Source organism: Pleurodeles waltl, chromosome 4_2 (assembly GCF_031143425.1).
Source record: "Pleurodeles waltl isolate 20211129_DDA chromosome 4_2, aPleWal1.hap1.20221129, whole genome shotgun sequence".
Classification (NCBI taxonomy): Eukaryota; Metazoa; Chordata; class Amphibia; order Caudata; family Salamandridae; genus Pleurodeles; species Pleurodeles waltl.
In genome coordinates, this window is record NC_090443.1 from 821,322,890 (window position 1) to 821,345,767 (window position 22,878).

Consider the following 22,878-nt stretch of genomic DNA (forward strand, 5'->3'; position numbering starts at 1 on the left):
CTTCCAAAGTGAGGAAAATCCTTTTACTTGAAACATGTGAGCAAATTCAATAAACAAAACACCACAATAACTACACATGGGACTAAAATGGCAGCTAAAAACAGCTAAGGAGAAAAAGGGTTGTGGTAATGGACAAAGGAGAGGAAGGAGGTACCAGGGTATAAGTATTTGTAAGCATACGTTAGCATAGGTCAGTGTTGCAAATTAGTTACTAGGCCATAGACGGGCATGGAGCTACTAGAGTAGAAATGAGGTTAGAGTAGACGTAGTTGAGGATAGGGAGGCATTGAGGTGCTAAGGGACAAGGAGTGGTAGTGGCAGGGGCAGAACTAGAGTATATTTAGGAGAAGAATACATAGGATATCTATAGGGAGGAGAAAATATGGTATAGGTAGAAATAAAAAAAAAAAAAAAAGTTGGAAGAGAATAAGGGGGAAATTGCTTAGGCCATTAGGAGAGACAAAGAGCGAAGGAGAGAGCAGATGGGAGGGGTATCCATACTTGGAGCACCCCATGTGTATTCACCTTACTGCCTCCTTTCCTCTGGTCCAAATTTCAATGTGATCCTCCTGCCCTCCTATATTTCCTCTCTCAGGTTGTACCTATGTCTTTTTCCTGGTGTGCTGCGAAAGTGTGGAAAGTAAAAAAGGACTTGGCCTACTATCCTCCTTGATGGACAAATACTCTCATAACAATAAACCCCTTGACACTTACAACTGCAAATTTTTCTTTTCCAAAAGTACTTATTTCCTTGGGCGCTTTTCCCACCACTTTTTAAGCCCATAACTCACATACAACAAAATTCTCAGATGCATTATGGGCATCTTACTCTGTCCCCTTAACACTAAGGCCCTCCTTACGACTTCGGCAGGTGGAAACGCTCGTACACCCAAAGCTGTGCGGTCAGAAAATTGCCAGTACGGTGATCTGACCACAAGGGTTAGTAAGAATTTCCCAGTGGACCGGCGGGCAGAAACTCTGTGGGAAACAGCCCACAACATTGACGCCGGAGGCAATGTTGCGGTGCGCCGGGTGCAGCAGCACCCATCGTGCTTTTCACTGTCTGCCAAGCAGACAATGAAAAGCGCGACCGGGCTGGCCATGGGGGGCCCCTGGTGCCCCTACTCTGCCAGCTTTTACATGGCGGTGCAAAGGCCACGTAAAAGCTGGCGGAGAGGGGACTCATAATCCAAGCCTGCAGCGCTGCCCTGGCACATTGAGGGCACCGACAGGCCATCCGCAGGCGAAAAAGTGGCAGTGCCGGCAGTGCCGGCAGTCCGACCGTGGTGCTTTCGCCACAGTCATAATGTGGATGCCGGATTGCTGCATTGGTGGCCGTCCGACCGCAACCGCGAGTCTGGTGGTCCTAGGACCTCCAGACTCATAATGATGTGCTAAATATTTGGTCCTCACATTCCATGCAGTAATTAATCTAAATCTCAGCTTTTTAGCATATCACTGAGTACACCTATAACATAAATTTAAATTACGATACAATATTTTTGTAACCACTAATGTATCAAGTAAAGTTTGAATGCTGGTAGTGATGTTACCACAAAACAGCACAAGGAAGCTCTGTTTTTCAATAATGAAATGTTCTAATGTTTATGGAGAGTGCTGCATTACTTAACCTGATTTTAGTTTTTCTGCTAGTGATACTTATTATCCTCAACAAGTCGTTATAGTCTATTGGCTACCTCACCCTAAATATTTATATGGAATAATCATATCATCAAGATAATACATAACTTATCATAATGTTTTGCACATGTGTAAACTTTCACCTTTAAACAACACAGGACATATTCACAAAGGCATTTGAAGTAGATAGTGTAGTACTCCTGTAGTACTCTTTTATGTAATCTTATAAGCTTTTATGACTTTGTTGCCCTAAAGCATTTAAAATGTGATTAAAGTGGGCTCCTTCGGCCAATATTTATACAAGGTAGTACCAATAGAAAGGACTGTGCCCCTTTGCACTTTTATTAGAAAAGGAAATTTTGTGTTTTTCAGGACTGATTCACAAAGGCATGTGAGAGTATATAAAAAAGAGTGCTACAGGATTACTGTTTCCATTACTCAGAATTGTTTTTGTGAATCAGCCCCGATATTCCCCAGCAGAGTTACGATGTATGAGACAATCCCCATTGAAGTTATATTGTGCTTCAGGAAAGATGAGTGAAAATGTAAGTATGAGCTGATGGAGATTACTATTTTGGGGTTACCTCATCTAAGATATCTTAATCAGTATCTTGATACTTGCAGAACAGGCCAGAGATCTACTTTTAGTATCAAAAGGTGAAAATGGTAAATTGCTGGTAAGTTTGGTTATGGACAACTGAGCGGGGTTCACATTAAAAATCTATTTAAATCTTGAACACCTTACCCCATATAATAGGTAACTGAATTGCTTGTTGAATATGGTCATTTACAAGTTTACCTCTAAGTTCCAATTGGCATCAATTAAGGTCTAGCAACTGCTTACCCTGACTTGCCTTCTGTGACCCTTGGCATTACCCATTGCTATTCCTAGTTTCAAGGCTCACAGATGTAGTGAAGGAAACAGAACGTGGATGGGACTTTAAGGTTCTTTCTTATGTGCTATAGTTGTAACTCTTTGTCCTTACACTAACCCCTGAGCACCAATAAGAATCTGTTAAGGGGCTAAGAGGTCAACAATGCGATGTCATCAGTGGTCAAGGGGTGTGAGATGTTGCTTTCACTGTCCCTGTCATTTTGGTTAGTCAACATCCCTAAACATACCATTCCCAGTTGGTGGTAAGACTCTTTGGAATGAATGGCACAAAATTCACCTAACTTAGATGGAGACAAACGGGGCAGCTCCTTCGCAATGACAAAGGACCGTGGACCCCCCTTGGTTACCCCAGGATCTGAATGATAAAACAATATTGCATTATCATTTTATCTCTCAGCTGCTGGCTCAGCCATCAGCAGGTGCAGGGAGTGGCATAGCTGGGCCACGGGTGGGTGGGGATTCAGGGAGGCGAGTGGAATCTGTGCACTAAGTGCGCATGTGTGTTTGGCCAGCCATCTCAGGCCAGCCAAACACACATACACTCTTAGTTTCTCCAACCTGGCTGTGCTACACAGTCAGGCTGGAGAAACTGCACAGGCTTCAGTGCACTGTCTGAGTAGTAAAACAAGCCGCTTAGACCAATCCTGTCAGCACCAGGACTGCTGGGGAGCCTGTGCTGGTGTCCGAGTGAATGCTGAGAGACTGGAAGAAGAGCAGAGAAACAACTCGCAGGCGGTGCTGGAAATAAGTACTTTTTTAAAATTAGATTTTTATCCCCTTGTCCCTCCTTTTGAGATTTGTGGCGGCCGCCGCTGGAGACAAAGGCATGTGAACGAGTACTCCGGTAGTGCTAGTTTACAGAATTGACTCCTGAATATTTAAAATTGAAATAAAATTAAAATATTTGGGCTCTATACACAGTTGTACAAAGAGAAAGGGTTCTGATCTCGTTGCAGTTTTGCAAACATGGAGTTTGACGTTTCGGGCTCGAATACCAAACGCATCTAAGAGAATAGAAAAGAGTACTTCTGTAGTATTGCTTTTCGTACTCATTGTTTTTTAATCCTCCCCAAAGTTTTTATTCCCTGTGAAAGCACATACCAGGCAACTCTGAGATTGCCTCTGGGAATACACTAGGTACAGATAGAAATTTAAATGCCTGAGGACTAAACCATGATGATTTTTAAACCCTTCTGAGTAGCAAATGGGGAGCCTCTCTAGTGATAATGCAAAGAATACAATGTGATGAAAATTAAAACATTAGTACTGTGAAAACCTAAAGTTGAACCAAGAGTGCAGTGTTCACCGGGGGCATTTTTTTACTACCCCGTGTTTCCTTGTCCGATATTTTAAAATTGAAAAGGCACTGTGTCGCTGACACGTCGTCAAACGGCAAACCTGTGTGTGAAAATGAAATTTCTTTGTATTTATATTTAATAGCGCTGTTTATATAGTGCTCCCTAACCCCGGGCAAAAGGACACTTTACAACAGAACAAAACATCGAAAGAGAAACAAGTGTATTGTAGATGGCCAAGTCAATGAGAGATTATTTTTTATCGAACAGTTTGTCATTGAAGCTGGTCAAAAGAATTGTTCCACAAGTTTCTAAAACCTTGAGATGAGACAGGCATTTGTATAATCAGGGAAATGATTTATGACGTGCACAAGCACGAACTTCAGAAGTGCAGGTTGAGTAACGCAGCTAAGAAATTACACCTTTGACAGCGAAGGTGCCAACAGCTAATTACAATTAAAACAATTTACAGTTTTAATAACAGCTTCTTGGTCATTTTCTGTGCTTCTCTTTTAAAAAAAACATATTCTGATGGCATAAAAGCCACGTGAGGTGATGTTTAACGTGCAACCCAAGGGAGTTGCCGTCAGTTACTACCGTTTACTGCTGAAGAGGCGGTTAAAAACGCTTTTCATGACGTCTGCAGGAAATCTTGTCTGGCATGTGACTGTAGAATTTTCCGGCCTTGTCTAGATTTTTATTTCCATAAGGGTTAATGAAGTGTCCAATGAATAGTTAAAAATGGGCACATGAAAACACAGCTTCATCGCTTCACCTGCAAAGCCGGAAACCTTTGCTCCAGGATTCTATGCAGGCACCTATTTTTAGAACTGATTGCAGTCTTATTGCAGAGGATACGAATCAGGCAGTCTAGTGCTCAGAGATGTACACTGTGAACCAGACCATTGGAGCCCTTTTCACAGTGGCACGTGCACCCAGACCGCCCACTGACACCTCTCTAAATGCCCTGCTTGATCTGTGTACTCCTGCTAGCGAGAATGAGTCTGTGTGTGGGGGAATGGAGGATGATTGAGAATTGCGTCAGATTCTTCCTTTGCCAAATCTTTTAAGTATTTACACATATTTTGTTTTACACCTTAGACTGCCAACCACCTACCTCCTTGCATTAGGAGATGAGGTGCTATGTCATTTAAAAATGTAAGGAAAAAAAGTACAATTAACACATTTATAATTGGTATATTGCAGATCATCATTGGATTCTATGACCTTTTATAGGCTTTCAGCTTATTACTTTGTGCTCCAAATTGTCACATAACATGTTGATGACGAACAGTGTCCTATCTGTGCCCCTGAAGTGCCCTGAAAGTGTAGATACAGGCGTCCCCTATTGGTCCATGATTATTAGGCTTTACGCAATTTAGTAATTATGTTTGCAGAGAAATGAGATTTAAGTTAGGCATTTTCTTGGTTGCTATTGATCATTTTTTTCTTTGAGGGAGAAGCAATTCCTTTATAAAACATTAGCTAACCACACTTAACTTACAAATCTATTTATTCAAGGAGGTCCAAAACAGCTTTTCGACCATTACAGACCCACCAAATGTAGTTATATGTTCTGATGTATTTGTTCCTTTTTCAAATATTTGTATTCGATTTTTAGAAAAATATCAACAACAAAATAACCCCATTGAGACAGCAGGCATATTTCACATAGTAGTTTCAAACAACTTACAAGGACCAATTTTAAAATTCCATAGTCTCTGATCAATAACATTGCTTAAGTCTGATCAACATTCATAAGTTGGTATTGCTTCCTTTAATCTTAATGTAAACGTGACATGTAACCTTCTTCAGGGCTGTAGTGGAATTCACTGAATGATGATTCCTCACTGCTTAGATATTGACGTAGGATCGGAATTGGAAGTGAAGCGCGGGATTCTTCGTTTCTAAGTCTTTGATAATATACGTGTTTTAATTGAAAGGGGAAGAGGAAATGTAATTGTTTTGAGTAAGTATCAGGTCATCACTTAATCAGAACCATCAGAAACGATTCTGAATTGCTAAGAATAATCAGTATTTGTCATGCTTACAACATATTTCATGACTGCGTCAAAACATTTGAACATTTCCAGGACTTTTAACTAAACTCCTCCCATACGCTACTGATTCCCAGGTGCACGGTGCCCATTTTATGACTTTCGTACAAAAGGAGATGGCTCCCTCTTTAATCTGCTAATCGTTTGGGCTGCACCATGTTTTGGGCACGCCTCCAAGCCTCACGAACTGATCCCAACTACTCCCACATAGGTGCATTTAAGGAAAAGAAGTAATAGACTTGGTGCTGCCAATATCCATTTAACTTAAGAGAATAGACTTTTTTTTGAGGAAGTGTGTTTAGAGACTGCTCATGACACTAATGCCAATATAATATTGCTGTTAGCTTACGAGATCAGGTAACTGGCAAGATATTTCACCAATAAAGATATCACAAATACGTTTTGCTAGACTTTTGCTAGACTTCACTCCTACTCACTCAATGCTGCATTACATGATATACATGATATACAATATGTGTATATAACATATTATAACAAGGAGGTGAGAGACTATTGGTAGCATAATTGTGCTGAAAACTTTTAGCACATCAGTCTGATTTTTGAGAAAATATACAATTGATTCTATAGCAGAATCTTAAACGAACGTTTATGTCACGGACCCTGTTTCTATATCATGCCTACAATAATACTGCTATAATTTCTGAGCATATATCTTTTTATTCCAAAGTAAGAAACAAAACCGGATGAGACTGGCCTCTACTGCTGCCATTGAAATATAAATGGAACTGGATAGAATAATATATTCACGTTTCCTATCCCCCACTAAGCAGCCTGGAGTCCAAAAGGATGACCATTTGCCCATTTGCTCAATGTTGTGCTTGCAGTTTGAGACAGTATCTCTGTGAGCTAAAAGACCAGCATTTCAAGCTGCACAAACCACCCTCACTAACACAATAACTCATCTACAGACATGATACCAATCATTGCCAAGGGCTTATAACAGAAGGTAATTCTACATATAAGTCCACTGACACTTATTACATTGTTTCCATCACAACTTCAGCCAGTAAATGTAGGAATGCCAGATTCTGGACACCACTGAAGCAGTGCTTATGTGAAGTTCGGAATCCATTTTTTCAGATTTTAAATCTACCTCATCTAGAATGCCCTAAATAATGGAACAATCCTGATTCATTCGTAGGTTGAAGGCAATTTGAATAGTCATACAGACTCTCCTTAGAAAGAAAGAGGTGGTCAAAGGAATATTATTGTATCATTATTTCAGTAACATATAATCAATTTCTGGTCTTTCCAGTGAGCCTAAGATACAAGAAAATCACTGCACTGAATCAAATGTCTTCTTTTGCTTCTTAATTTTTCCAAAGAGTGCCACAACAATTTAATCATCTTCCCTTGAAAGTATTGTGTTTTGCATATAGAATTCTGCACAATAGCCGAAGTGCTTTAATAAAGTCTGGGAACTATGATGCTGTCCACAATGGGGATGAGTGAGAATGGGGGTGTGGTCAAAGGTGCGGCAAAAAACAAACACATTTTCTGTAACTTTTTTCTGTCTTCTACCTTCAGGTAATTGCATATAAAATAACGTACAGCTACATGAAAATTAAATGCAAATTATGTTAATCAGTTTGAAATGCACTATGTTCATTATGAAACCTCTATGGGTTAATGCATTGCACCAGAGAGACACAGAATTGGATATCGTTTGGTGCAGTGGACAATAGTGACCTGTGTGTGTTTAGTACCACAAGGTCCCAGTCTGTGACAGAAAGCACTGTGAACATGTAAGTCATCATTTTAAATGAGCATTACACATAGTGAAACATTTTTAACTGTCTTTTAAAAGCACACACTTCACATCTTAGCTGGCAGCTCCTTTACATTACCGCCGAAAAAGAAAAAAATATGTCATCAGGAAGCTTTAAGAGCTCTCAGTTAAAGCCAATTCCAGCTTCTAAGCACCCTTTACATTAGCAGATTGTCCAGTTGCACACATTTACAATTCTCTCAGGCAAGCAGGCACCGGGCAAGAAGGCTTGTTCAGCTGCCTTCCCCTGCCTCTGTTTCACAACACAAGAAACCTCCTGAATTTCAACTCTTGGCACAGTTGTCTTTTCAGTAAAAGCAGGGAAGCGGTCTTTCTAAAATTGAAAAAGATCCCCCCAAATCCGACCATTGACTAGGTAGCACTGCAAGTGGTAAGGAATCAGACCTATTTAAAAGAAAAGGTAAATATTTGTGATTTTTCTAAACTCTGACTGTCCTGCTAAAACAACCTCCACCCGTGCAAAATGAATTTGTTAAATAATGATGAACTACATTTTCATGATACAGGAGGAATCAACATGTCTACTAGTTTGAATTAAATGTAAATATGTAGGGTTTTTTCATGTAGTAAAAACATTTCTTGCTTACAAGATCAAAGGGATATTGCTACTCTCTGGACAGCAATGTCACCTCTTTAATGCCTGTTTTATACCAGGATCAACTAATCAACACCCTAAAAATTACATGGTCTTTTTTAAGTGTCTGTTACCGCGGAGCACAACTTTCGATTCGTTTGAGCTAAAAGCCAAGGAATTTTTGTAGAAATTAGCTGATTATCTAACAGATGGTGGATTTAAAAATGCTTAATTCGAGTTGCTCTGCTAATATGCGACTTCTATGTATTTATTTGTTATCAATTTTTACAAAAAGCTACATTTTTGCACACTTCGAGGCACCAGCACCATGCACTTTTTTGTTTTTATCCTTTGCAAAAAGTTTAAAAAATACATGTGGTACGAGCATGACTGCAGAACCCTTGCGTTTTAAAAAATAACCCAGCGAAACTGGAAGGCAAGCAGTTTGTTTTTTCTTTCCCACAACAATGTTTAAGTGACATGGTGTTTGCTTTGTCTTTTTCGCTGGAGACACGACTTTTAATGTATTTATTTATTTATGAGATAAGCAGCTCTCTGGCACTGACCTCCGAATGGAACAAGACCACATACCACATGAGTGTGCCTACCGCATGTGGGTTTTGTTAGCACTGCTACAGAGAAAAGCCAGTTAATGCACCTTAATTTTTATAGGGCAGCTGTGGATTCAAGTTTTTATACGAGGGACTCGAATAGAAAAGTATCTCGCATTTTAAAAGGAAACATGTTTTTGCGCATGATTCATTTTTGAGGCCATTAATATGGCTTTTTTTCCTTTTTAATATTTAAAGTCAGACCCTGCTAAATAAGATCCACCAGCCGAAATGTCATGCAGGTCACAGAGCTCCATAATTCACATCTTGAAACATTTCTACCATGTGGAACATTTTACTGGAGGGAAAAGAAAACATTCGCATGAAATCCCCACGTTTTGACTAATTAAATGTTGGGCGATTGCTAGTCAAGCGAGATTCTTTCTACTTTACCTTAAAGTTTCTAATCTAAAATATGTCAAGTCGCAAAAGTGTTGGGAGGTGTATAGAAGGTGGGGTTTATGCTTTTAATTCAGTTCTCTTTCTTTACCTTTGTCAAGGTCACTTGAAACGTTCCACAGTGAGGTAGGCATTAAATCAGCAGCGACTGTCAACTCAGTTCCTGTGGAGGGAGAATAAAAGAAACACTTAATAAACGTATTTATAGACTGCTAAAGACCTGCGTGATCTTTGCAAAGACACCAGTGCCATCAGCACAGTTATTGACATTATAAAGGCTGCTAAGAGCTGAAGGGCGTGCTATCATACAGACAGAGATAGACACAGGCCAGACAGACAAACATAACACACACACACAAAAAAAACAGGCACAAGTAGATATGTGGATATACAGATCTAAAAGGACAAGCACACACATACATACAAGCACCCACACATACCAGGGCATCCATGCATCCATCTATACATGTGTCAGCACACACCACACACCACCCACACACAGGGGCACACATACAACATCCACCTCAAACTCATACACACAACCACATGTTCAGATGAATGCAAGCATAAAACAACACACAAATCAAATGGCCACAAGGATGCACACGTTAACAGCTAACCAATAAAAAGACTCACACAAACACACCACAACACACACTTATACAAGCAAAAAACAAAGAGATGTACATTGATCTGCAGACACTCGATCATCCACAGATACACAAGGACACACACACATATGCATGCTCCACACAAAAAAAGTCATGTCACACTCACAGCTTTCTAACAGACAAAGAAGCCCTGACACGCAATTGACAGCCATACAAACACATGATACAAAAATAGAAGGGCACACATGGGCATTCACACACAAACATACAAGGACACACACTCAGGCAAACACAGAAAGACACAAATGCACACTTGATGCACAGAGAATACAAGCACCACACACACATACAGTCAAGGAAATAAATACATCCATCTTCCTCTGTGCACACCTCGATACCCATGAACAAAACACTCATTCATTTAAACATGACCAATGCAAAAATACATACCCTGACACCAACACACCAACATAAATCACCAATAACTTGATTGAAGTCCATTGATGCCCCTTGCTGGCATGCACCATTTCCAAACTGCTGCATTATTTGCAAAATTATTACGACCAGCACCCATGCTTATCTTTCAGACAAGTTCACCATCTCTGGTGGATCTCTGCACCGGAACAATATCAAACTGCAAACTCAGAAGTAGAAAAAAAGAAAAAAACACAGCAGGCCTTTTCTATCTATGCACCCAGGATCTGGAACACCATCTCTGAATCTATAACAACTGCTCCTATTTAGGAAAAAGTTTAACACACACCTTTTTAAAGAACCCTACATCACAATGTAATAATCATTCACAACCCTGCTTCCCTACTTTTACTTACTGATTTTATTGTGAAATTGTAATTGCATTTATATACCGCTTACTACCCCTGACTAGGCGTTGAAGCACTTTTCATACTTTATGGTTGTATTTGACAATGCACATCTCTCCACTGTCTCTTGGCTAGGTTTGCACTGTAGAAATATCATATACATAAACACAAGCATGGGCACATTAGACATGGGCACAATAGACAAGGACATACTGACAACCACTTACCCACAAAATCACAAAAGACACACACCTTGTGCTCATATCTATTCAACACACAGAAAGACACAGACACATAATTTGCTCTCAATTAAAATGCACACACAGAAGAAAAAACATGTTAGTTATAAACGCCATACAGACACCCACACACATCTGATAACCACAAAGCACTCCCACACATACATGTTCACAAATGTTGAATGATAAAAAAAACAACTGATAGGCTTGAACCCAAGAGGCCTCATTGATAAAGTTATTTGTAAATCCAAGTGCCTTGATCATGAATGACAAAATCAGGATCTGCATATATTTATGCTCACAAGCTATTACTACCTGAGTGGAAAACAGAAGGAAATGCCTTATACTTTACAAATGTGTAGGGGAAGAATATTTCTCTTTGCAGGGAAATAGGACGTTTACTGTGACGATGTACAGATTCACCAAATGTATTGGACGTTCGTCTGTAGAAGAGAAATATGGCTAGTGTAGGAGGAGTACTTCATAGTCCCCAAAAAGTAAAAACTCTGAGCAAATATTTAAATCTACCATTAGATTTCCGCCTTCCAAAACCCTTTTGTGAAAGGGGCAAGGACCATTTATTTCAGTTTCACTATTTTTGAAATGGAAAGGGCACATTCTTAAAGATGAGACACACCTTCATTCAAGTCAGAGCTTATCTACCCTCATAGAGCTTTTAACTAACATATGCCATCAAAACGGGTGAGAACTGTTATTAGGGAAACAAAAATGATGCATATACAAATCTTCTATTCCTTTGTAAAATCTTCAGTTCTTTGAACTGAAAATGTCACTTTATTTTCTGAATAATACCACTATACAACTAAGAGTATTTGTCAGAGCATGAACTTACAGAAAATACAAATCTTTCTTTCGTGTAATGGGAGAAAGGGATCCAGTTAGTCCTTTGGCCCTTAAAATCCATAAGGATGTTGTCATCAAAGGCGTCAAACAGGTGGATCAAGAACATACCCTTCAATAAAGGAGAGCTCTAATATATATTTGTTTTGGTGTAAAAATAAATATTTATTTCCATTTTAAAAATATACCACGTTTAGCTATTTATTGACATAGTCCTTGCTCGAGTGCAATAATCCTTAGCATTCATCTGCCAAGTTGCGATTTTGTGCAACAAATGTCATTAGTATCAATGCCAGTTGCCCTCAAAGCCATCACTCTCAAAGATTCAGAGCCAATAGCAAGTACGTAGGGCATTCTCTCAACCTCTCAAATTTCCTTATAATATATACAATTTTTCTTTCTTTCAACATGACTTTGTTTGTAGGATTGCAGCCAGCTATTGGTCATGCGCTTTGGACTCTATGTAGGAAAGTTGGCTGTGAAACTCGGTAGATAAACACCCAGTGACATGGGTTTGTGAACACTAAAATGATTGTATTCCAAATTGCCTATCATTCTTTCACTTATTTTCCTCCAATGAATTCGAACTGCCCGTCATTCAGTTTTGGCGTCCAGTCTAGTCATTCCATGCTGACCACACTACTCTCTTTTTCACAGCATCACCCCACTCCTCCAGTTGCATTTTACAACTTCTGCAATGACACGCTGTTCTCAGCGGGGTGAGCCAAAACTAAGGACCCAGTCACATATTTTGCAGGGGGCCCTGAAATGTAGCCTAGTCCTCCAAGTTCACAGTTATAGGAATGTCTTCAGCCAAGTGGGGCCATCTGGGGGTGCAGGTATCCCTGAAGGGAGGAGTTGCATGGGTCTAGTTTACACTCCACACACCTGATGTACCCCAGCTTTACTTACCCCGCCATCAGTTCTACGATGTCTTCGATGCTCGAATTACTTTTTCCTTTCCTCAATGTATCTGACAGCTTCAGTAAGCGGTCCTAAGCGACTGTTCTCGTTTCTCCCTCTCCTGCTCTCAGACCATTTCATCTAGTTATTTTGAGTCACTTGTCGACTATTTACTGATAACCCCTAGAATCGTCTCCAGTTTCTTTTTTCATGTCTAATCACATCTAACAGACTTTCAGATGAAGTGCACATCCTAAACGTTTGTTCTTCCTATCATATACCCTACCACTCTCAGTCTCTTTTTGCTTTTTCAAAACAAACTAAAATGACAACATAGAAGGTTTTGCGTTTGTCCGTTCATGATACTAGATGTTAAACTAAACATTCATTGAAATTATATCTGTGTTGGAATTAAAAAGCTGAAGTTCACAAGAAAAATATTGCCTTTAGATATCATTAATGGAGGAATGCTGAAGGCTTGGCTATTGAACAATACATTGAAATATATGTCTTACTTTTTTAACATAGAACTGTGTTCATGCTACATTTAAAAAAAAGAAAATGTATGTAAAGCCAAGTGACTTAAGGATGTATCAAAAACGATGATGTTTTAAGGAGTCAGTGAACGGTGGGGGTTTTATGGGGATGTCTTGTTTCAAAATTCTTTTTTCAAAGACAATAAACCCTGTGGTTTGCATTAAAGGATTTTGATGAAATTCCCAGCGCTGAAGTGGTAAGGCCAAACCTACTCAAAGTGTACTTTTAAAGCCTGTTCTTCAATGCACACCCTTGGAAGTACCAGTCCTTCTTAACTGTTCTCAGTCAATTAATGACATTATCTTTAAACGCTTTGCATCTGTAATCCTACCATGAAAAATTGTTGAAATATTATTTTTCTGATTGACTTTACAAGACCCTTATCATGGTTGTGTGTACTCAGTCAGCCAAAAATGCTTTTATCTCCTTTTTCCAGTCCAACGAGAGGCTAGGCTTGTCAAACTTTCCAAAGAATCTAAGGTTGCACCAAGAATATGGCCTCCTTGGCCTTAAGTAAGTGAATAATTGACCACTGTGCGCCACAATGGGACATTGCATTCCCTTGCACCTTTAACACCTTTAATCAATCACATTTCCAATGATTGATTACAGAAGAGTAGGGTTGTTGCGTGCTTTGTCTGAGGCCCACCTTACTCCTGTAGTAATATACCCATAACCCAACACCGTAGGGCCCAGTTTTTGCTTCCTACTAAGTGACTGCCGTACTTCCCCTCCCTCTTTAATTGGTAATTAGATCCCCCCATTTTTCTAAGCTCCGAAGCTCAAGCAAAGCAATTTCGAATGTTCACTACTACCCTCTCAAACAAGTAGTAAATTACTGCAAGGTTGAATAATTTATTGCAATAATTTCAGAATTGTTAGTGAAATGAAAAAGCATTATGCTGCTGGCTTGAATTCAACCCTGTGAAAACCCATCAAGCATTGCCCTAATGTATTTCTAACATCAGGCACATTGGTGGGAGACTGGTGCAATAATTTCAGTGATGTAAGAATATTCTTCCCTGTAATCCTTAGTGTGTTAGGGCATTTCTACTGTAACGTTCTGCACCAGTCTAATGAACAATCTGGGTCTGTTGACTGCAGAATAGGAGTACCCATTCCTCCACTTGGGCATTTTGCAGCACTGTTGCAGGCTAGAGGGTTAGTTTCAGGCTGTGATAAGCTCTCATCAACCAACAGTGCTCCACATAACCCCATTCCACTCACATTCTCCTACAACGTGTGTTTGTCCTGAATAGTTTTGCAGGGATGATTTTGGTTTCATGTCTCACCCTGATTTACTGACCCAAAGTAGTCAGTCTAATTAAAAATTACTTGCTAGGTATAGCTAGACCCCCACAGAAACAATGGAGAAGATCTTGGGCAAAACAATATTTTACCTTGTGCCCTTCTGCTGTAATATAGTGGGGGTTAACATCCTATTTATGTTGACATCATGAAATGTGATACTCAGGTCTAATTAGAAAACAAAATATGCAACTGTTTTGTCCCTTGAACCTTTGCAATGTGAACTATAGGGCGCCTTTCTCTGCACTGCCAGGCACCAGATCTGTTTGGGCAAAAGAATCTTTCTTTGTCCAGAAAACGTCCTGGTCTAGACATTTAAGATGTTGGATTGACCTCTTCAAATGCTCCCCAGGGCGAGGTAGGTATAAGTCTCTTGTGTGTATTTAAAGTTAGAGGTGGAGCTGTTTTAGTGGCTGGGCAGAAAGTTTTCAGTGCCTACCATTGAGTTTGTTAAAGAGTAGAGTTATTATGACATGTTTTAATTCTTAAAGTATACAAAAAAGGGATGGAAGGAATGTTAAACATAATCTCAGCCACTGGTAATTATTCAGGCCATCCCATCCCAGTCCATTTTTATTATGCACACCATGCCAAAGAGTGGATCACTGGCTTGTCCATCAGCGAACAGAAAAGCAAGAATTCGATAAGTATTGCTGACTTCCCTTAGGCCCTTATTCATGTTGAGGTTTGGTGGAATCTTGATGTCATCTCATAGTGTCCATGGGCTTAATGGTCCATGATATCTGTGACTAATATTTTCTGCATGCTGCTTGTATTATGTCTACTGATCTACATGTTTAAAAAGGGGTACAGTGGAACTTGTCATCATTGGAGATCATGTTGCGTGCACTTTGGCCATGATAAGTACATGGCATAAGAAGATCAGACTCTTCGGGTGTGCTTTGTTCCACTATTAGTTTGTCCTAATATCACTGTGCTTTATTATGATGAAAACATACACTCATTGACTTTACATCAATTTTACCATTGAAGTTATATATTGTTAGGATATTGCATGGCTTCACCCATTACTGCTATACTTATATACTTTATATAAAAAAAAGCAGACTATGGGGGGTATATATTTTGGGAATATGCTTCATTAAACCACTATCCTTAGCACAGGATCAGAGGCTATAGCCAAAACATTGTCTATACCACAAAACAACTGAAGCAGCCTGTCAGTAGAAGCCCCAAAGCAGCGTGGGGTGGGATTCCAATGAAAGGATGTGAGGTGGCATTGTTCCAGCGGGTACTGCTTCTGTAAGCAGAGCAAATTGACTATGATAAGGGCCATTATAAAAGGATTGCCTCTATTTCTCTTCACAGGATAATCCTGGGGTCAGATGGCTTCCTTCTGTACCAGAGCATTGTGTCCTCAGCAGGTCACTGGGCCCATACTACCTATGCATCTTTACAGACTACATAACAGCATATGGGTTAGGACTGGTACATCATGTTTTTGCTTGTAAAAGTGCTTCATTGTTCTATGGCAATTTGGTTGTTGCGACATTGCAAAGTCCACAGTAGATATTTTTGCATACCTACTTAAATACCATTGGCATAATCTAGATAGCATGAGACTAGTGGTACCATTGCTGAGACCCTACGGTTTTTGTCCAAGGAGAAGGCATATTGCTTTTTTAGCTTTCAAGTAAAATAAATCAATGTTTTACCATTCTTGGTTTTAGCATGCTGGCCAATTGTGATTCCAGTGACAAGGCCAATGTAAAACAGTAACCCCAAATGTCTACATTCAGGAGAAGGGGTATTGCACAGCCCTAATGTCTCAGGTCCTATGCCCACAAACTTGATGGGTTGTTTTCCAACTCACAGAATGTTTATTTTGGATGGGTTTGATAGAATGACATATATAGTATTTAATTTGTTCAGAAGGAACGCATATTCTGCAAATAAATGACATCGAATGGATTTTGTAAGTATGCTCTCTGCAAAAAGTAATTTTTGTGTCATCTCCACAATTTAAATACTGGAAATCAAATAATCCGGTCTCTGTATTAATGGCTTCAATTAGACACCAAACCAAACATGATATAGCAGACCATCTGAGGCTCCACATTACAATGTTTTTTTTCCTAAGCGTTTATGTCTTAGAGAAAATATAAATATACATAAAACCAAAGAATACACATTCAATAAATTAGAAGAGTACACCTAAAGATACTAATCATTCAGCATACTCAAAGCATTAACTTTGATAACTGAACAATATACAAGGGACACACCAAGAAAACATATCTTGCATATGCAAAGAAACTATTCATAGAAATCTACACAAACATTACTTTTTGCAAGAACTTTCTCCTTAAATTACAGCTAGTCTGCATTGCAACACACACATTCACATATTTGGATTCATTCATAAAGTCACTTACTAGAGTTTAAAGATTCTAACTAAAATCCTAATCCCTGAACCCAGAAACTCTTTTTTCAGATTATGCAATCAAGGATATGCAAAGAAAACCAGTCTTTCTAAAAAAAAAACTCAGATGTTCAGCAATCTAGAGAATGCAGAAGTATCATCAGGAGTTTGGATAAGAAACTATTTTTGAACTTTTTAATTTGGCCTTAAAAACGGTAAAGACTGTGAAACCTTGAGGGAGACCACATCTCTTTAGAGTATCATATAGAAGTAGACAATTCACATGGTCACTACTTTTCAGAACCTCTACATCAATGACATCAATGAACATCTTAAAGTTAGAATGGCATAATTTGCCTACGACTAAATCTACCAGTGAATACTTGGACTAGGCATCCTCCATCCTCGATGTATTGAGACACTTCAGAATGCTCAAATCTCTATGAAGAAGGAAAGTAGGTTGTAACCTACACAGACATCGGTGCCCTTTACAGGCATAGGGTATGTGTTATCAAGAAAAGACAAATACAAGGGAAGCAACTTTGAAGATTTTCTAGACAACCCTTCAGCTGATGCAAAGAGAGTGGCTCCAAAGAGAGGGCCTGGTCTGAGGGGGGCTGATAAGTTGGCAATGTGAAACATCTCGGTAGTCCAGTTCAATTACCATTAAAATTCTAATTTTAGGACCTTATGTTAAGCTTTGTCATGCACACAGTGTCATGGTATGCAGGATTGCAGATGTTTTCATAGAAATGACACTGTCTGCAGTATGTACCTTATTATTCTAACTCGACGGATCAGCACTTGTGCCACAAACACCAGCGCATGGGAACGTGGATCTAGACCACCACCACATGTTATGGTGCTTTGCCACACGCACTAATTCACAAAGTTAGTAAAATAGTGACTTTGCTACAGAGTGATTATATATATATTTTTAATGCTTGCAAATCTCCCTTCGGCTCCTGTGGCCCTTGTGGACGTGATCTTCATACCGTTATGTAGACTGTTACCGACGGCAAGCACTGTATAAAAATAAGATATTATGATAATGGTGCACAAGGAAGCAAATTTAAAATCAACCATTGTGTATGACTTAGTGCATCTTGCACATTATTTAACAAGAAAAAATGTAAGTAACAACATACCAACATAACACTGCTTTTGTATTGCTTGGCTATACAACCACAGCCTTTTGCGTAAAAGAATGGTAAATCCGACGCATTCAATTGAATATTGCTTGTTTACAAGATTCGCAAACGCCAGCGTTATGTGATGGGATAAGCTGCTTATATTCTTTGTTTTGAGATTTTTTGTTTAAGAAAAGAGATTTAGAGCGCTCTTTTTTAGAATACATGGAATGTTTTGTTATTTTACATTTATTAACGGAGGGCTATGTAACATACTCTGTTTCTCGGACCGCTGTGCTCCCATTGGCTAGCTAAAAATCCAGCGAGGCCTAACTTGACATAGCAGTGGCCTGTTGCAGCACCTAAACAAATATCTATTGTTGGAGGCCATAGCAGCTGATTTGTTTCAGATGACAAGCAGACACAATATCATAGTAGCTGCAGGGCATTCTCAAAGGGCCTGGCGAATCAGTTTGTTCTACTTCTGTGAAGCTGAGAAGGCCCTGCGAGTTAGACTAAGCAGGGCATTTTGTTAGACCTTCAGGAATGAACTGTAGAATATGAAGCATGTCTATCAACAGAAAAAGCGAAGCGAGGACACATTGTTACTAGAATACTAATGCTGTAAAACAAAGAAAGGTGAAATCGGATCGGGACTAAAACAGGGACTCTGAAAAATGTCTAGAGAAAGATATACTTTCTTTTTTGTTTAGGCGAAATAGAGACACATTTTCTGTTTTTGTTGAGGCCCATGAACATCACGTAATTTGGACAGAACTCTTCCACACTCACAGGAATTCAATCTACTCTAGTATATTAATTTCAGAATTCTCCAGGAAGAAAGGATGATCTCAAGTAGCTCCGTGTACCACAAGGATATTTCAGATTTGGAGACTGAAGGTTAGGAGGAGGCAATAAACACTGAAGAAAGAAGCAATCTCCCTCTCATTCCCTTGCCAGGTGTCATTGCCTAATTCGTAAAAAAAATAGTGACAGATCCCAAAAATGTTATTTATAGCATGCTTCCCACTGCTAATGTTGTAGTCCACATGCACCCCTGACGTCACCTACTGTCAGTGAGGCGGCCACCGTCTGCTTTCAGCTGCAGCACAACCCTGGATGTGGCCATTCTGCCCCTCGCCACACAACTGGATTTTTATACTGAATCTTCGGTCTGTCTCTGACACTTCGTGCGTTCTTGGTTTGTGTCATAAGCTTCCCCACAGGCTCTCGGTCACCTGAGCTATCATCCTCTGCCATAGAATTATGATGAATGCTGCCTCTTTGATTGACTCGTTGCCTCACCTTGTGGCAGGTAGGAAAAGCGAATATAAAATCTGTCTCTTTTCGGTCCCTTTGTCTCATCTTGGGTGAGTCTCACTGGATGGCTGTGTGTTACTTGTCATTAGAGTGTGCTCTCAGTTACAAATACTTTGTTGGCTTGCAAGGCTAGCTCTGAGGTGAGTTGAGGTGCGCAGGAGGGAGAACACTAGGCATGCACATGCAGAGGTTGTCACAGGGGTGCTGATGGTGGGATGCCCTTGAAGGCAGCTCCTCATATGAGGACCTGGCAGGTCACTAAGTAGCGTCTGCTTGATTGCAAACTAACCATGGCAATCTCTTGTGCACAACCGCAAAGTCTCTTCAGGTTGAATGCACAACTTGACTAAGCGAAGATGTGGCACATTCAAGGATAATATTCACTAAATAATAATCCACAAATTCTGTATGTTTTGTACCAAGGATGACCTGCCTGCCAGAACTACAATTGAGGTGTAGGACTCCGGAGTGATGGTACCACTGATGAGTGAGTGACAGGACAAATAGCCCATTTGTCCTTCCCCTGGAATGGCCACATGGCAACACCATGCTAAGTTAATGCAAACTGCAAATCAAAGTCCTCTTTCTTTCCCTTTCAAAAGTCCGTCGTGCATTCTAGTGAAAAGTGAGATTAAATTGAGCGGTTGTTTTATACCTAACCTTAACCTAAAAATTAGGGTCTAACTCATCTTGTAAAATAGATGGCATTTTCCACGCAAATTGGATCGTTCAAATACTCAGACTGCTATTGGACGAATCCCTCCAAGAAGCTGATTAATAACCCAGAACAAATATATTCAAGTGAGAGGCTTCTTGCCAGAATAATATCAATAGCAACTTTTGGAGTGACAGTTGTTTTTTTTTTAACCTTTCTCACTATTGTATTTTCAGTTCACAAAAAACATAAAATTTATATGAGGGGTTCGCTCTCAAGCAAAGATGCACAGAACAGCATCTTCATCCTTGAACCTTCTGCAGTTCACATACATTCAACTTGCTGCCCCGTTCTTGGAAGATCAATTTATAGTACTGATGAGTGAGAAGCTTTAATTCCTTGGTTAGAACCACCGATTTTTACTTTTCCATGGTCTAAAAACCCAGTACTACAATGCTTTAATAAATCATCTCATAAATTGTTTTAGTTCCTGCATTAGTTTAGAACACTGATTCTTAAGCTTTTGACTTCTGAGGACTCCCACTTAGTCATTACTGGAAGCCGGGACCACCAATGTATCATTTTCAATTATTTGAATGGCAAAACAATACCCCAAAAATAAAGAAATATGCATTAATTCAAATAAAAATAGAAATGATGAAATATTTTATTTATTTCACAAAAAATATAACAATAAAATAATTTTAAATTTTGGTACCCGGAAAGTTGGAGTGTTTCTAAATTTAATTGAGGCCACTCATCATCCCGACTATATTCTGTTTGATGCACTTGCATCGCTCCCATGAATCAATATTAGGATACTAAATTAACTTTTAGCATCCAATTTAAAGTGTTAATTTTTTACATTTTTCTTCTTTATTTATAAGCACTTTGTTAATCTTTTAATATTATTTAGTTTTCCAAACAGTCGCAGACCCCCTGTCGCTGGGCCACAGGATAAGGACCACTGGTTTAGGTCATTGTCAGGTCATTCTTCTGCATTTCCCATCAGGATCCTTCTCTTGGACAGACAGCAGCACACCTGCTATCTCTGGGCTCCAGAAGAGAAGTTCAACTACCATCACAAACCTCACCCTTAATTCTGTTGGATGCAAAAGTCAGGACTTCGCTCCTTTACCCAGAAAATGTGTTTCATCCTGTTGGGCTTTCTGTTGGTGTTCATTCTGTGATGATATGCTTTTATTTCTCGAGTTCTCTGGGCTTTCATCCAAAATGTCTTTTACAGAAAACAGTCTTTCAATAATTCTCTATCTCTGCTCCTCATATCTTAAGCAACATCTCTGCTTAGCCCTGCCAAGCCCCATCTTTTGAAACTTTAAAAACGAGAACTCTCAATGCTGATGCTCGCCAGAAACTTTTCTTAAAATAAACCACCATATGTATTCTCTAAGCCACATCTCTGATTATCCATCCTCCCTAAATTCTCAGTTACTATGTGAACTTGCTTTTGACATCTCCCATAGGCCTTCTAACAACGTGTCTTCGTTCTCTTACACGCCACTCGGATTTATAATTACCCCATTTGCTGATTCTCTTGAATGTGGTGGTTTTACTTGTTTCAATATGATTCTGTACATTGCTCTGACGCCCCTGTGGTCCTAGTACACATTCTATAAAACCACTAAAGCGAAATAAAATAAAAATAATATGAAAGAAGTGAAAAATAAAGAAAAGAAACAAAAGAAAATAATTTCAAGTTCCTCCCCGAATCACAGCTCATGCCGGTTAAGGCTGTGTGATGTCTTCATGGGGGTTTTGCATACAATAAGTTCTACTTGCTACGGTGACCTGCCTAAGCCAGAGTCTATAAATGGAACTTTTCCATGTCACGTTCATTTACGAAGTGAGAACATGTAAATGCGCTGAGTGAGGTCACTCAATGAGAACAGGTGTTGGGTGATAGACCCATCAAAGATGGCCTCTCAGGGGCAACAATAACACGCGTCGAGCGCGGGGAAGGGAGGCTACATTTTTTTCCGTCATGACTACTTTATGACCAGTCTGGGCAAGCAGGTATTAAATCAGTTTACTTTAATAATGACATCACTGGTTGTTCTGTTTGTTCACATAGGTGGGTGGGAGCCAGTGTGACTGCACTAGAAGGTTTTCTGCCTGTGCTGTATTCATTTAGAAATGTGTCAGTAATTTCTGGACACATAAATCCAAAGAAAGGCTGCACTTGAACCTTACAGAAGGAAATGATGTGTCCCTTGAGCAGTGGCATTGATTACAGCCATCATGTGGTCGCCGGCTTATGCATGAGGCAGCTTTACAGTCACATAGGAAATTGTCTGCCTGGCTGGCGCCGGAGGAGGGTGTGAATCGATAAACAGTACCCACACCCCAAAGAAAGTGTCAAACTAGAATATAGAGAGATGATAAATTCTACTAGTGAGGTTGTTGGCAGGGAAATTTGTCGATCAGTATTCTAAACCATGTTACTTTAGTCAGGCAGATTTACTGAGGACAGGGCTCACGCTTGCTCTGATGGAAACAGTTGTGGAGCTATCCTTACATTGAATGTTCATTGGTGATACCCTTAGAGTTCCGTTAATGAGATTTTAACGAAGCGTGAGCAGGCCCCGATTCATGTACAATTCATGCAAAGCAGAGCAGCAGGTAAAGGGGCGGTGCTGCGTTGCATGAATGGGAGAGGGCAGAACTGTGCCATAGGTGCTAGATGTGGTGCAGTTCTGCTCTCTGCCAGTGCTGGCGCACTTTTGATGGCCATACGCCAATGTGGACATCCTTGCCCCTTAGTGCAATGGTGCCTGCATTGTGTGAAGCATCGTTTTTGTGTGGGAAGA

General features: G+C 39.7%; 1 protein-coding gene across 2 annotated transcripts in view; it reads right to left on the bottom strand.

Annotated features, from left to right (window-relative positions):
- Positions 1–22,878, bottom strand: part of ROR1 (receptor tyrosine kinase like orphan receptor 1) — a 546,405-nt gene that overhangs the window by 180,252 nt on the left and 343,275 nt on the right. The window contains exon 2 of one of the 2 annotated variants that reach the window (XM_069232517.1): positions 9,374–9,445. The exons of the other annotated variant lie outside the window; for it this stretch is intronic. Within the exon in view, the coding sequence (XP_069088618.1) occupies positions 9,374–9,445 (72 nt within the window). The remainder of the gene's footprint in view (positions 1–9,373; positions 9,446–22,878) is intronic. 2 annotated transcript variants of the gene reach the window in all.